Source organism: Cavia porcellus, unplaced genomic scaffold (genome assembly GCF_034190915.1).
Source record: "Cavia porcellus strain 051 isolate PalLab524CR breed Dunkin Hartley unplaced genomic scaffold, mCavPor4.1 scaffold_17, whole genome shotgun sequence".
NCBI classification, from domain to species: domain Eukaryota; kingdom Metazoa; phylum Chordata; class Mammalia; order Rodentia; family Caviidae; genus Cavia; species Cavia porcellus.
Window position 1 is genome coordinate 55364205 of NW_026947500.1, and position 17716 is coordinate 55381920.

General features: G+C 34.1%; 1 protein-coding gene across 1 annotated transcript; it reads left to right on the top strand.

Annotated features, from left to right (window-relative positions):
• Positions 1 to 549: 549 nt before the first annotated feature.
• On the top strand, positions 550 to 9334 carry LOC100718655 (olfactory receptor 8U1-like). Its single transcript, XM_003465854.2, has 3 exons — positions 550 to 560; positions 3487 to 4396; positions 9290 to 9334. Exons 1-3 carry the CDS (start codon positions 550 to 552, stop codon positions 9332 to 9334), a joined length of 966 nt encoding a protein of 321 aa, XP_003465902.2.
• Positions 9335 to 17716: the final 8382 nt, after the last annotated feature.

Consider the following 17716-nt stretch of genomic DNA (forward strand, 5'->3'; position numbering starts at 1 on the left):
CTTTAGGGTCACCTTCATCACTAACACTCTCAAATTTTCTTTGTGTGTGTGCGTATGTGGAGCATGTGTGTGCACATGTGAGCACATGCACGGAGCATATGTGGAGCATATGTGTGTACATGTGAGCACATGCACGGGCTTGTATGTCATACCACACATACACAAGCATCATCTCGGTACCAGATCACAAGGCATGGCATTTTATCACTAGGCATAACACCAATGGGTTGATAGTCCATCTCTATCTTATTTGGGAAACAACTATACAAAGAAGTATTATCTAATACCTGGACTGTAGAGTACACACCCTGAAATCTTTACTTTTATCATTAATACAATTATATTGTGGGCAACTTCTAAGCATTTTTTCTATTTTCCAATTGTATATGTTGTGTTCATACATTAGAGCAAAAAGCTCATTGTTAGAAATTTTTAAAGTATAAAACTAAAGCACAGATTTTAATTTCATGTCCATAATATCATGTATAAATCCACCCGCATACCTACATAAAACACCAGCAGTGTATTTCATGTGTTCTTGACATCCGTATGACTGGCAGGTAAACTCATGGCCAAGAACTTGACATTCTGTCAATGCATCACAAAAACTGTTGGTATTTCCAAAGCACATCTATATCAAATCTGCAGACTGACACTAGCAATTTAAAACACATATGTGTTTAAAACAAATATACACTTTTAAAAAAACAAATGTACACTTTTATTTTAAGGGTTAGATAAATCTTAGTGAAAATGTACACTGGACACATAGAGATACTTAGACAGTGATTCAAAACACAGCTCCACATCAGTGGGCCTCCCAATTGAGCATGCAGTCTCATTTTCCTCATCACCTTGTTTGTTCAGACTCTGAAGTAAGACCCCTTGGGACATAGATGCAGACAGGATCATGAGCCAATGCCATCTGTGCTCACCACATGGAAACATAAGAGCATGTCTTCGTCGAGTAAGTTAAAAGAGATTATTTCCAGATAGTGGAGTTTATATATTCATGGATAACAACATCACAGTAGTATTTCAAGAAAAGAATTTAATTTAAATACAGATTAGTTTGATGGGTTAGAGTAAAAACAATTTGGAGTACATTTTCTAAAATGCAGTTAAACAATATTTTCCAGATTTTTCTTACTTTTTGATACATACATTTGCAATGATATATGAATACTCCTGAATAGTTGGAATTGCCTAAGAATTGTGCTTTGAAAAGGTCAACTTTCTAGCTGACTAGATTTTATTCTGTGAACAAGTTGCTTTCTAATCTTGTGGTAGTTGAGATTTAGCTGGATTTACTGGGGATACATTAGACAAAGGTCACCACAGCCATTGCAGGGATATTTTCCACACAAAGTAATATAACTTGGGAGAAATTGGACAAACTTTCAAATGTCACTGCTAAATATTTCTTATATTCTTCAGCACCTAACAGCTGGTAGGAGCCTCATTAGCAAATGAAGAATAGCTCTTCTCATGACCATAAGGCATCTAAAGTGCATCAGAAGAAGGGTTGGACACAGATATGAGAAGGGAGAGAAGGACATAAATGAGATGATGTCCAAAGTGTTTCCAAAACAAAATTAGAGAAAATGCTGAGTTAAAAGGAGAAGGGAAAGCAAGTAGGGTTTCATAAACGAGACTGGATTAAAATATGCCTTGAAAGATACACAGGAAAGTTACCCTGTAATATTCTTATATATTTTTTTTCCTTAAAGGAAAGGAAGCTGAGATGGCTGGAACCAGAGACAGATCATGTTAGCTGGAACAAAAGGAGTCATCGCTGTTTCAAAACTGATAAACTGTAAGTATATTCTGTACTGTGGTGTAAAAACTCATATTTACATTAAAAAATAAGCATGAACTGTCTCTAATAGACAATGTTCAGGGAAGGGACTTGGTTTGAGAAGCAAAATAAGCAAATAATTTATCTCACTTTTTGCTTCTTTTTACTTCTTTGCTTTCATTTTTTCTATATTTATTAAGTCCAAACTGACTTTCATTTTTTTCATATATTCATTGGAGATTTGGAAGTTGTGGATCCCTAAATACCTATTTTCTTATATTTCTGTGATGCTATGATTGGATATGAATGTTTTTAATCAGTTTTTAGGATTTCTAGGGTGATGCACATTTTATTGAGAATTCTTTGAATTTATTACACACTGCTTCTCAATAAATGTGTTGAGTAAAAACACTAGAAAATGGTACTTTTCAATAAAATATACAAGAGTTACTAGTACCTGAAAGTTCTTAGTATATTTGGAAAATATGTGATGAATGTTATAAAATTTATAGATTTCTTTCAAGATTAATTTTAGCATGTGCAAAGAATCATCAATTTTTAACAAGATTTCCTTTTAAATTTTCATATGTAAAAGTGACAGAGACAAAGGAAATAGAATGAACCAAAGAAACAGGGATTATTGGCATTATTAGGACATTTGCTAATTTAATTATAAAAATTAGCCAGCGTGATTAAGATAAAACAGAAAGATACACAAATTGAAGCATAGTATACAAACCACAATTAATTTACAAAGCATAGTTGCAAATGACTTGTAAGTTAATTTGAAAACAAATTTCCATTTCTCTTGGAAACTAAACATGATTCTATTCTGAATACAATTTCAATGTAATTTGATATATAATGGTGTTATATTTTGAAAATTTGGATAGAAATGAGGTATCTACCAAAGAAAGAAATATTACATATTATTCTAAGAGTACAATTAGGACCCGCAAGCTCCTTAGTAGACACTATATGGCTTTAAAGCCCAATTTATACAAAATGCATCTGATGTTTGCACATTTCTGTGTTTCTCCTCTACATAATTTGTAAAATAAGCATAAATATAGGATTTTCCATTAAGGTTTACTGATATAAACATGATATTGTGCCTTTCGAAAAGTTAATTACCTCGAGTATTTGACGTATTCATGTACAACTATGATTATGTTGTGATCCAGACTGCTATATGTAACAAATCACTCATGCAAAATAAAAAATACAAAATTTTACATCTGGTAGATTTGGGACAATAAGCAGTTTGTTTCCTTCTGTTCTAGCAACAGTACTGCTGTAGATTCATTGTAGCTTATGTTGCAAATGACAACACCTATACAAATGCACAACCGAGAAAAAGTCAACCTCTCCTTTTAAATAGCATATGAATCCTTTGCTTCTACAGCAAGATAATATGGTGTATTTCATAGTCCCTATTTATGTGTTTAAGAATGGAATACAGGGAAAATAAAGTACTTTTTTCTCACCAATGTCTCTTTCCACTATTCATCCCATTCCCAAAACTAGTGTGATTGTAATCTTCATATAGGGGAAAATAAAACACATAAACAAAAACACTTTACCCAGAAGTACAGGATACAGTCACTGATTGTCTGAACGATGTCACAAACAGTGCCCTTAGAAATCACTCTCCTGTTTTTGGCCATGCAGATGTCCTAAGGACACAGGGCTGACATGAACTGCACCCAGGTGACAGACTTCATTCTCTTGGGTCTCACAGATCAGCAGGCATTGAAGATGCCTCTCTTCCTGGCCTTCTTATCCATCTATATCTTCACAGTCATGGGCAACCTAGGTTTGATCCTGGTCATCAGAACAGATGCCAGACTCAACACTCCCATGTACTTCTTCCTGAGCAACCTGGCTTTTGTCGATTTCTGTTACACTACGGTCATCACTCCCAAAATGCTGGGAAATTTCCTGTACCGACAAAACACGGTCTCCTCCTATGCCTGTGCCACTCAGTTGGGCTGCTTTCTCACTTGCATGGTGTCAGAATGCTTGCTCCTGGCCTCCATGGCCTATGACAGGTATGTGGCCATTTGCAGCCCTCTGCTCTACATGGTTAGAATGTCCCCTGGCCTCTGCATTCAACTCGTCTCTCTGCCATACAGCTACAGCTTCCTGATGGCACTGTTCCACACCACCCTGACCTTCCGCCTCTGCTATTGCCGCTCTAATGTCATCAATCACTTCTACTGTGATGACATGCCTCTGCTCAAGCTTGCGTGCTCAGACACTCGCTCCAAACAGCTGTGGGTTTTAACCTGTGCTGGGTTCACATTCATTGCCTCTGTCCTAATCGTCTTGGTCTCCTACATGTTCATTGTCTCTGCCATCCTGAGGATGCGCTCAGCTGAGGGAAGGCACAAAGCCTTCTCCACCTGCGGCTCCCACATGCTGGCGGTGACCATGTTCTACGGGACCCTCATCTTCATGTACCTGCAGCCCAGCTCTACCCATTCCCTGGACACGGACAAGGCAGCCTCGGTCTTCTACACAGTGCTCATCCCCATGCTGAACCCCCTGATCTACAGCCTCCGGAACAGGGAGGTCAAGGAGGCACTAAAGAAAGCTGTGGGCGGCAGCAGCCGGGCTTCCATGCTGTGAGATTTCAAAAATGACTTCTTTCCATGATCTGCTTTTATACCCCTAATAAGTCATTTTCTGGTTTTGTTTTGGGTTTTGTTTTTTGTAAGCAACTTTCACCTAGAATGATACTTTCACAAGTAGGGAATGAAGGGACATTTTACATTAAATGCTATTTCTTCCACAAAAATGCATTTTATAACTTCTTTTATCTGATAACTATACAACTAGATTTTGTCCAATAATTGACCAAATTTAAGGCTCCCCTAGTGCCCTGTTCAAGGTTGTTTAAGAGTAATACAAAAGATTATTAACGCATCTTAAACATAATTAGTTTCTAATGAAGTTATGCACAACTGTAAACTAAGGACTGACATGGGGTAATTTTGTTCTGCAGGACTATTTGCAATGGTGATAATTATTAGTTGTTAGCACAATAGTGTGAATTTTCCTAGAGAGAGGGAGATGTCAGGGATATTAAAAAGAACCTAATTTTCACAGCAGAGAACTCTACAAATAAAAGCTCCTGGACAAAGTGGGGAGATCCCCTAAATTAGGAAGCCCACTGTAAACAATTACTCATTCAGAGTCACCATGGGGATTTCATTCTGATCAATGAATGAAAGGCTTCCTGGGGCTGTTCTCATTTTGTCTTGCCTTGCTGGTCTCTCCACCTGTTCCATCAGTCATTCAGATTGATACTAGAATCTTGAGCTAAATATAGTTATCCCTTTGGTATTTGTCAGTTGTTTCTGATATTTTGGCGTTTTTAGTCCAAAGAATAATTTGTCCAAATAATAATGACAAATTTACCTCTGTTTTTTTTTCAGTTACCATTATTAAATGCATTTCTGTTTTAGGGTAACAATTACTCACTTAACTACATTTTTGTAACTTTTTTATACTTTCTGAAGCTCTCTTTTGGGTTTTATTTTCATGGATAATACGTGTTTATTTTCAGTACGTTTGTGATTTTGTGTGTAATTTCTGCCAATATTTGATTAGATAATTTTGATTAAATTAAGCCTTAATGGACAACCCATTCGTTATCCCTCTTGTACCTTAGGAGTTATTCCTATTCTGCATATCTATTTCCCCAATTTCCCTACTCTGAAAACATAAAAAGTTAGTCATTAATATTGCTTTCTAGAAGGGAATGAGGGCATATGAAGCCAGGCATGGTGGCACAAGCTTGTAATCCCAGCACTCAGGAGGCAGAGGCAAGAAGATTGTTGTGAGTTCAAGACCAGCCTGGGCTATAAAATGAGCTCAAGGCCAGGGTGAACTGCAGACTAAGATCCTGTCTCAAAAGAAAGAATTGCTTTTAATTAAACATGTAGCCCATCCTATTTCAGATAATTATTGATGTTTCAATTTATATACTATTTTTCTAACTACATATTGAGTACATTGTGCCTTTTATGTTTTCTGCTTTTAGCCTTCCTCTCTTGTGTTGAAAGCTTTTTCTTAGTTATTTTATATCTGTCTTAGTCATCTTTATGCCTGTCTTTCCCTGGAATACTCCTCTAGCCAATGTGTTCGGTTTTTTTGACCAACTGATGCTACAATATGGAGCATTTTCCTAGTATTTATTTGTTTAGTGTTTTTTCCTGGACTTTTTTTTATATAAAATTTGTGTTTTTACTACTGTGTGATGCAATGATATCCCCTAAATGCCAAAGTGTTAAAACAAATACTAATTTATTTTACCAAGGTTCATCAGTTTATCTGAATACACATTTTTAGATCAATTTTAAGCTTTGCTTGATTCCTAAGGCTGTGTGAAATTTGATCTATAAATATTTCACTTAATTTTTGATATTTTTTTATTTTGTTTTTTAAGTGTAGAAAATTTGTTGGAGAAAAAGAATGGGAAGTATGACTAGGAAGAAGTAATAGCTCTTGAGAGACAGGATGGGTCCCAGATGAATTTTTGTTGATTTTTTACAGCAATGCCCTCATGAAAATCTTGATTGCAATATTCCATAAATCCCTCAATTTTTTATTTTTCAAATACACAATAATTATTTACATTCCCTCAGTTAATTATTATCTTAAGACATGTAAATAAAAACATTTTATAATAAAGGTAAACAAACAGGAAAGCTACCAGAAATTACTTAACATGTCCTTCATTGAAATGTATAAATCAGTATATGACTACCTACCTTTAAAACATCACTATGCTTTAAAATGTTATTTTGTCAATCCCTATGAGACAAAGTTAAAATTTGGTTATCAAAGATGGGTTTCTGCATAGAAAGAATCAAGAAGTCTCATGAATACTTCTGCGGATTTGTGCTTTGTGATCTCTTCCTCTCTATCTATGTAAATTATTTCTGAAAATTGAGTTAAATGGCAGTGAAGATCAGTAAGTTCCATGAACTTCTGCTTTAAGGAAGAGGAAACAAAATCTGGTGACTTAATTCAGATCAGCATGAAGGCCTGTTATTAAGAGGAGATTTGATGTTTACCTGTAGTCCAGGCAGAAGACCTGAGAACCAGGATCCGGAGTCAGGAGCCTGAGAACAGCACTACTTATGGGGGAAAACCTGGAGCCAAAGTCCTCAGAATAGAGAGCAAGAAAGACATGTTCCAGCACAAAACATGAAAATAATATTTTCTTGTACCTTTTGCACTGCTTGTATATTCAGTCAATAATAGGATGCCACTAGCACTGCTTGGGTGGATTTTCCCTTTGCCTATGGACTGAAAGCCTAAGTCATCTGGAAACACACTCTCATCAACACACCTAGAAATAAACCTGATTACAGCCCTGGAAGTCCCTCAACCCAGCTTAACTGACAAAAACCGAGCCTTCCCAAGAGCCACAGGTGGTACCTGGATCCACATGTGAAAACAGCATCAATTCCATTGACTGCAGAAATGCCTGTGAAGAGAAAGCAGTCTTTCAAAACTAATTCAAGGCCTTATGACTCAGATTTGGTGTGAGCATCTGAGAATTTGTATGTTACCTTAGTACTTATATAAATTTCTTTAATTAATATATGTTTGTAATGCATTATAGTTACTTTAAACAGAGGGTTGGTACACAGTATAGAAAGAAATTTAATCATTTGTAAGCTGCTTGTAAGCCTTTGATTTCTGTTCTCATTCCTTTTCCAGTCCTCCTCCCATGTCTATAAAGCCTGTCTCCCTGTTTCCTAACAGCTCTCCTATATTTCCATCTGTAAGTCTTTATACTTTTGATCTTTCATATTAAGAAACCATGTGAAATGCAACCTTCTGTAGATGGCTTATTTCATTCAGTATTATAATTTCTCAATCCATTTTCCTAAAGATGACTCGTATTTATCCCCCTGCCCCATATGACTGAACACTGTTCCACTGTGTACACCATACTCCATTTTATTTAACCATTGATTTATTGGTGGGCATATAGGTCACATTCATGATTTAGCTACTGTGATTTATGCTACAATATGCTTGTGTGTGTGTGTGTGTGTGTGTGTGTGTGTGTGTGTGTGTGTAATATGATAAATTTAACACTTTCAGGAAAATACCCAGGAACAGTATTTATGAGTCAAATGAAATTTCTATTTTTACTATTTGAAAGAATCTCTGTACTGATTTTCACAGTAGTTGCACTAGTTTACAATTTTATCAGCAATGTAGAAAGATTTCTTTTTTCCTACAATTTTGCTGGCATTTGGTATTTTTTTAATTTCTAATGAACATTCTTGCTAGAATAAGGTGAGATTTCAGTATTATTTTAGTTTGCATTTGTGTTTCCCAACAATTCCAGAAATTTTAAATGTATTTGTTTTCCATTAGTATCTCTTCTTCAGAGAAGAGATTGTTTATTCTAATTGTCAATTTTTGTTTGAGTCTTAAATTTGGCATGTCTAATTTTGTTGAGTTCTTCATATACCCTAGATGTTAATCTTCAAAAGATTAGCTGAATTTCTAAGGTCAATATATTAATATGCAGTGCATTCTATTTGCATCTATTTCCATTGATTTATGTATTACATCTCTGGCTAGTCCTCCTGTCCCATAGTCCCTCTGGTACTAGACCTATATGCTGTGAATTCCCCAACCACCACTTCCTAGGTTCTTACCACCCATTGTATACATAAAAGATAAAATTATTCCTCTCTTAAGCAAGTGACAGCATGATTTTGATACACTGCACATCTTAAATGTTGGTAATTTGAAGATAATCTGTGATAGATAATTGCTTTTCTCCAGAAAAAAAATCACTTTTCCTCTCTTCTTGCCAGGAAAATGTTTTGTAGTTTAAGGAAAAGGAATCTTGCATGGTTCAGAACTGTATAAACTTTCATAAAACCTGGAAGATACAGAGGCCATTATCTTAGAAGAATACATTTTTATGCAGTAGTTTCCATGCACTGAAGAAGTGTGCACAGGATTTTATGTAGGATAAGAGTGAACACATCAAAATCAAATCACCAATGTGTCACTTAAAAATATGATACATGGAAGAACATAGTTATGAACAATGAGTATAAGCATTGAAAGTTTATTGCAAAAGATAACCTTTAATTTTCCATTACCAAATATATATATGAGGTTGTACAATAAAATAAACAGAAACTCATAGTGTAGAGATGTGAAAGGTCTGTTGAGAGATGAAGGAGGAAAATGGGTTGCTGTCATAGAAGGGCAAATATTTTCATAACACAAATAAGGAAGATGCAAATGGAAACCAGAGGGATCTGTGTGTCTCCTTGAATTCCTAGAAGAGGAATTTTCTTGGGAGCTGATCCCCAGGGACTCCTTCCCAAGGATGCAGCAGAAAATGTTTGACTGAGTCACCTGCACTTGTGATTTGGGCTCTCACTGCTGTCACAATGTGGACTCTGACCCTGATAATCAGAAGCAGATTCCTTAGTAGAGGTGGATAGAGGATATGTTATTTATTTTTCTTGTAAGCACATTTAAAAAATCCAAACCATATCTCCAAAGGAGGCAACCCTCTTTGATTTTGAATGGTATTATGAAATAATACCATGCAATAAAATAAAATAATACATATTCTAATGTTTATTTATAAAGTTATTATTCCTCTCAGTAATACAGGTGTTTATATTTGAGGATTATAATAGTAAGATCTCATGTAGTAACTAATCATATCATTTCTTAAGTTTTTGCATGAGTGAGTCTATTTATGTAATAATTTTTTCTTTGCTCTATTATATGAACAAAAAGCTCATGTTTAAGTCCATTACACTAATGAAAGGAAAGTATATACACAAATACCTAACTCAAAATAATGTCCCTTCTTGCTAAAACTCCACATTAGGTATCCTGTTAGGACAGTTATCAATTATTTCCAAAGATCTCTAGATAGGTAGATCATATAACCCATGTAGTAATGAGATGCTTAGATAAACTATATATCTCATAGAAGTATGTCTGTCAACATTTCAATGAGAATATATTAAAACGATTACTTTGGTTCAGTATTAAAAAGATGGACTTCCACTATAGGGCATTGGCCTAGGAAGGTGTAAGACTTCAGCTGCAGAAGCTGGCTTGATGAGATGAGACCTCTACAATATTTTCAAAGAAATAATAAACCTGAAATGAAAGTAAACAATTATTTGCTGTAGTTCAGCTAAACAAAATAAAATGCTTTTAAAAGTTTGCATATATTGGAATCAAAACAGAGCCGAAGATCAGTGTAATAGATTAGAAGATACAACCACAACTACAAACACACTCAACCAGCTTATCTTTGATAAAGGAGCCAAGCAGGTTCACTGGAAGAACGACAGTCTCTTAAATAAATGGTGCTGGAAAAACTGGCTCTCCATTTGCCGAAAACTAAAGCTAGACCCATGTCTATCACCATGTACTAAATTAAAATCTAAATGGGTCAAAGATCTGAATATTAAAACAGAAACACTAAATCTATTGGAAGACAAATTAGGTAGAAACCTTGGAGACATAGGAGTAGGTAAAGAATTCATAAACAGTACTCAAACCACACGGGAAATACTTCCCAGAATCAATAACTGGGACCACTTCTTATTAAAAAGTTTCTGCATGTCAAAAGAAATCTCCAGCATAGTGAAAAGAAAACCCACGAACTGGGAAAAGATTTTAGTGAACTCTCTCTCAGACAAGGGACTCTTGTCTAAAACATATAAAGAATTAAAGAAACTCAGACCTCCAAAATTCAAAGATCCAGTCCAAAAATGGGCATCTGAGATGAATACGCAATTCTCAGATGAAGAAATGCAAATGGCAAATAAATACATGAAAAAATGCTCATCATCATTGGTCATTAGAGAAATGCAAATTAAAACCACACTGAGATACCATCTCACTCCTGAAAGAATGGCCAGGATCAAGAAAACCAACAACAACAAATGCTGGAGAGGCTGTGGGGGAAAAGGAACTCTCCTGCACTGCTGGTGGGAGTGTAGACTGGTACAGCCTTTGTGGAGATCTATCTGGAGATTTCTCAAAAAGTTGGGACTGGAAATCCCATTTATTCCAGCTATTCCATTTCTAGGCATATTCCCAGAAGAACTGAAAGCATCATACCACAGTGATATATGTGCTCCTATGTTTATAGCAGCACAATTTGTAATCGCCAGATCTTGGAAACAACCCAAGTGCCCATCAACTGAGGAATGGATAAAAAAGTTGTGGTATTTCTATACAATGGAGTATTATTCAGCTATAAAGAAGGATCACATTGAGATATTTATCAATAAATGGGCGCAGCTTGAGACCATACTCATAAGTGAGATAAATCAATCTCGCATGTGTGAATACCGAATAGTTTCCCTAATGTAAGTAATGATTCAAATATATAAAAATATGTGGTAATCATGATTCCCCATTAGGTGGCCTTGAAGCCTTATAAAGTTTTCATTCATTAATTAGAAAGGCTTTATTCTGGGCTTATTGATATGGAAATATTTGAAGCTAGGGTATATGAAGTTTTATCCAAATATTTCAAGGAAAAAGACAGACATTATGGTAACTACTATTAAGTCGGGTTATATGGTGGTGAAGTACTAGGTTGCTGAAACAGTCATGCTTTGACCTATATTGTTATATTGTTATGTCCTGTTTTATCTCAATCTCCCCCTTATTCTTTTAAAAAAATTATTTAGTCATTTCTTATGTTCGTCTTAATTAAAGAAAAAATTTTTAAAAATAGGATATATAAATAGTAACTCTTTTTGATTTCCTATTAACTTGTTTTGAAGTCCTGTAATACTCCCACGATCTTGTTTTGACTGATTAGACTCTGTTCCATTCTATATGATAGTATCAAGTTTCAAGACATAGGCAACTACTTTGAAGGCAATAAGATTCACTAAGATACCCATTCTGGTTTGACTATTGTCTTCTTTGGAAGTCCTGTAATGTTTACAATGCCTAAGTTTTATTGGTCTTGTTCTCTACTGTTTTGTCCAACTTTATAATATCTAATGAGATAGACAATTCTTTTTAAGGAAACAAGAGACAACGTTGATAACCATTGTTGATAACCTTGTACTCTGTTCTACACCATTTGCTATGTCTATCCTTGGTTTTGACTGACAGCTTTGTTTTGCCATATTTGACTGTATTCTCTTCCCCCCCCAAAAAAGTAATAAGCACTAAGGAGTAATAAAATCCAAAATGTGTAAATTTTGTTGTAAAAAAGAGAGGGAAAAAAAAGAAAAAGAGCTCTAACGGATATAACAGCAAGTGTGTTTAGGGGTGTTAAATAGCTGACTATATCAATGTTTTTGGATCATTGAACACAGCTGTTTGCAGTCTCCCTGTTTGAATGTCCACCTTGTATTCGTTGATACTGTGATTTGGGCAACTATTTTCAAGATGATAATATGTAATCTATTAACAGGTGATTTCTTAGTGTTATGTTTTTTTTTTTTTTTGTAGTTCTGTATTACGTGTACCCGTACACCACTTTGTTTTGTTTTGTGTTTTTCTCTTTTTCCTCTTAAATAAAAAAAAATAAAAAATAAAAAAAGTTTGCATATATTTTATTGTCATTTAAAGCATCTCCTCCAAATTAAGAAGATAGGACTTCCTCTACATTAAGGGGACTGACCTTCAGTGAAAAAGCATGGAAATCAATGGGGAACAACCAAAAAGAAAAAAAAATGAGGATTGAAAACAGAAATATCTGAAAATAGATGCAAAAATTCTAATATTAATATTGAGGTTACTGAAGTACAGATGTGCTTCAGAGTGTACTATTTAGTTATCTGAATGCTTAATAAATTCTTTATAGTTGACCAAAGAGTGATGTGTTGAAAACATCAATTCAATTACTCTATCTTAAACCATACACTACAGATATGGCACATCTTTCAGAGACTGAGTGCCAAACTGTAACCCAGAAGTCATTTATTTATTACAAAGGGCCAACAGTGAATTTAAACTGGAACACTGAAATTTTAGTTTAGAAAAAACAACTTGAACATTAACATCTTTTCGCTAAAAGAAAAAAACAAAACATGTGTGTCATGTTTCACCACCATTGCTTCAGTGTGCAAAGTAGGTCGTGAGCAAAAACTTCATCTCCAAAAATCTCATAAATTCTATCTGTACTGAATCCAATTATTTCATATGTATGTCATCTGATTCATCATATGATTTATATAGAAGGGAACATTGTTTTCACCTCCAAACCATCATATTTAGCAGATTCTTTCAGTACATAACTTTTCTACTTTATTTTACCAAGCATTATCTTATTTCAAAACATCCCAAAAGATGCAAATAAGTGATCTGATATTTTTAAAACTTTAAACATATGCCTTGTTGTATCTTTTTCCAACTTCTATAAATCTTTGTCTTCATAACTGCAAGAGTAAAAGTTTAAACCTCAAAGGTGAGTGTGAAACTTATCTATGTCAATATTGTTCCATAGTTTAAAATTCACTTCAAATAAATCATTATTGTAAAGATGGTATGTGTATCTTCTGCCTCTCTAGCTGTTCATTATTATTCTACGACACTATTAAACAAACACTTTCCACATAGTTTTTATTGCTATTCTCTACCTCAGAGTTCCAGTTCCCCTAAGAGCTCCACTATCTTGAATCCTGTATTCCTCTTGGTAGGATTTAGGGAGTAGCTGTTTTTTTCTGTTTCTTTAGTTTCACACTAAATATAACCATCTCAGAAAGGATTTTTCAAACATCCCATGTGTGATCCTGCCAGACTAGCTTCATGCATCCTCATATTTAATTTCCTCATTTAACAATACAACTTGGAACTATCTTTACTAAATGTATCATAACAGATTTTTTTCTGCTCTCCCTAAATGGAAAATATTTCCAGGACATGAGGGACAATAAATTTATTTAAAGCTAGAACATCATCAGAGACAGAGTAGAAATTCAGTAAATATAGAATTAATGAATAAATAAATAAATCACTGGGAGAAACCAAAAGTAAAGGACAATGTTTGCTGTCAGAAATAAATGCATTATGAAGTCAAAGTGTTAGTGATTATTTTAGTCTTATTTCTTAAATTTATTCTTATTTTCATTTTTTCTTTTTTCCCAACATAAGAATGGTTTTGTACATTTTGTCCTGTGCTGCTATGCTGTGTTGAGAGAGAGAGAGACAGAGAGACAGACAGAGAGAGAGAGAGAGAGAGAGAGAGAGAGAGAGAGAGAGAGAGAATGAGAAAGCACACTTTGCTATCTTTTTAAATAAAGGCACTGATTTCACATGAGGTGCATATCTTTATCACCTCATTGAATCATGACTGCCTATCAAAAGTGCTGTCTAAAAGCCTCCAGGTACCATGGATTAAGGCTTTGACATATGAATTTAGAGTAGATATAATTTAGTCCATGGAAAATGTATTCATCACCAACAAGTACCAATACCATGTTCTTCCTTTGTTAGACACACAGATTGCTTAATAAAATAACATATAATATTTGTGTTAGGAAGGTAAGTAAATGAATTAACTATAGAAAGCAACAATCTACAAGAGAAAACAAGTATTCCATGAATACGTCAAAGAGGAAAGACTAGAGACAAGATTATGTCTTCAACTATTCTCAAATAGGAACTTGGGGTTAGATATTAATTTTTTTTTAAAAAAAAATATAGATTGTAAGCCAGGGATTTAGCTCAGCAGAACAACATCAACCTGGCAAGTATGAAGTCCTTAGTGGGATTCCCAGTGCCAAAAATAAAGTAAAAATAATTAGTTATTTTTTATGGTAACTCTTTTCTTTTTCAAAGCATCACAAAACATGTCACTAGGTAAAAACAATATGAACAATTTTAAAAAGTATAAAAATATCATTCCAAAATATGAGTACAGGTCAAATATGTTATGATCAACTCTTGAGTATAGAAGTGTGGTTCCTTAGAAACAAGCACAGTGCTCATTCATTTCTAGTTTCCCTGGCACCCCTAGACAGCTGTAGGATTTCTGAGTCATAATTTTAAGTAAGATCTTCGGGACAAAGTCACTGACAGAACTCTAACATTTTTTCTGTCCCAACCCACTGGCTGAAGAAACAAAAATGCTTGCGAACTATGGAAGTTCTAAGAATAGACATTAAAGGATATGGTCAAATATGTTAAAATTGGACTCAAATAGCACACAGTTGACTTTAGAATGCAATATTTCTTGTAAAATATTCTGGAAATAAATAAACCAGTGCATCAAATATATAACTTACTAGTTGGATAGAAAAAAAAAGAGATTTAGGGCTGGAGATTTTGCTCAGTGGCATAAGTGCCTGCCTTGCAAGCATGTGGTTGTGAGTTCGATCCCTGGTACTGATAAAAAAAAAAAAAAGAAAAAGAAAAAAGAGATTTAAGAACTCCTACATAAAATTTATCAGACTATTTGTAAAGTCAGGTTCTTAACTGATGTGTTTGAAATCTAAGTGAAGACTCTCATCAATTATTCAAAAGCTAGTCATGTTATCCAGAATGACAACTGACCCCATCAAAACAAAGCCATTCATTTCTGATATAAAAACATTTTTCATGAACAATAGGCATAAAGATTGAAATGTATTTCTAAAAACTAATATTCAAGGTTTCATTACCAATATTTGTAAGGTACTCCATTAAAAAGTAAACAAAAAAGTTATCACTTAAACCTATGGAATCAAGAGTCTGTCATGAATTTAAAAAGAATGAAAAAACAGGTGATTGTCACCTATGTGAGATGACATGTAAATTGATCATACCTAAAATACTTCCATGACACAAATAAGATAGGTAGGGATGCAGCATGGGAATTAAAAACCAGAGAAACCTTGAAAGTGTGTGGTTGAATTCCTAGAAGAGGACCTTGCTGGGGAACTGGTCCCCAGTGTCATCTTCCCCCAGGATGGAACAGAAAATGTTGGGCTCCCGAGATAACCTGTCCTTCTTGTTAGGGTCTCAAAGGTTTTCAGGGCCCTCTTCACTTCTCACTACAGCTGTATACACTGTCACTAAGCCTGAAGCACAGTCCTCAGAAGAGGTGGGTAGATGATATTTTAATATTTTTTGTATAACAGTGTTTAAAAATTGTAAACCATGTCTTAAAATCTACTTTGAACTTGGGAGAAATTGTAATTTATGCATAACTGAATAATACAACACATGTACCAGCATTCATTTATAAGATTTTTCATTGTTTGTCTCTATGCAGGTATATAATTCAATGCAGCTATTTATGTCTCCAAATAAGCTCTACCATTATAGCCCAAATATTAAGCAATAATATCACTGCTGAAACAAAAAATGACTTCATCAAGGTGCCTATGATGTCATAATTTTATTGTTGTGGTAGTGTCTAAAATGAAAATCCTATGCTTTTACTATTGCATACATGAAAGGAAATTAGATTCACAAGTACTTAGTTTCAAAATGATTCCCCTTCTTGATATGACTGTACCGTACATTGGGATAATTATCAATTAGATCTGAGGCCACACTGGTAAATACACTAAGAATACAATGTAGTTATTCCAATAGTGGAACTCATTCAAATAAATCATATATCTGATGATAAAACAAGGCTGCCGAAATATGTATGAGAATATGTAAAAAGAACCTTTAAAAATGGGCTTCCATTTGAGGAAAGGCATTTACTTACGCAAATGTAAGACTTATACTATTGAAAATTATATTTATGATTTGATAAGACTAAAATGATATTTTCAAAGAAGTAAAAATCAGAAAGAAAATACATTTGTTTACTTGTTCTTAGCTCAGTCAAAGTAAAACAGAATGTTCAAAAATAAATTACTTTTTTTGTTATTCTCCCTTGAAGTAGACCCCTAAATTGAGAGTGTTTATCTTCAATGGAAAACTATGGAGATTGATTGAACAGTAAAATATTGATCAAAGACATTAAAATCTTGAAATAGATGTAAAAATACTCTCTGCTAATTAATACTGAAATTACTCTACCATCAGGAAGGCTATTCACAGTGGTGTCCTCTAGATACTAATTTTTTTTGCCTTTAAAAAATTTTTATTTAACAAAAGACAATACAAAATGGAAAATGGGTAGAAATAGTACATACTTTCAAAGAAAAAATAAACAGTAATAAATCACTAGTTGATGTTTACATATTGTCCTCTTACAAATAATTGTTCAAGATACAAAAGTGGAACATATATATGGGAATTCAAACAGGGAGACTGCAAATAATTCTGTTCAACTATCCAATAAAATCTTAGTAATATGGTTATCCATCCTATACACTTAGACATGCACACATTTATCCATATCTTTATTAATGTTGAGATTAAACAAACCAAAGCAGACTAAATCACTCTGAACAAAGAATAATAATATTGCTGGATTTCACATCATGATATTCTGGAATCAGCTTTGGGTCCTGTAGTGACTATTTTTTCCTTCAAATTATTTGTTCATTTCATCATGTGCCATAATATCAGTTCTCATATACTGTTTATAGGTTTTACGCAAGTATGAATCTTAAAATGTATTTCTATTCTTTCTATATTAGAGGGAGGAACAGAACAAAGCAGGACAGAACAAAACATATTCTGATAGACACATAAAACTAAAAAGACATGTATAAGACTGCTGTACTAGGAGTTCCATCATGGTTACTGAGTTGTCTCTTGTTATCATCAATAGAACTGGCTATATAATCAAATAAAGTATAATTGCATATATCAGTACATAACAGTATTAAGAGAAATATAACTTTGTAGGTAGTGTAGAACTACTAAAACAGGTAGTAATCGAAACAGAATGGATATTGTAGTGAATCATTGTCATTTTCAGTATAGTTGTCTATACTTTCTGACTTGATACTATCAACCTTAGCAATTTTCAATAAA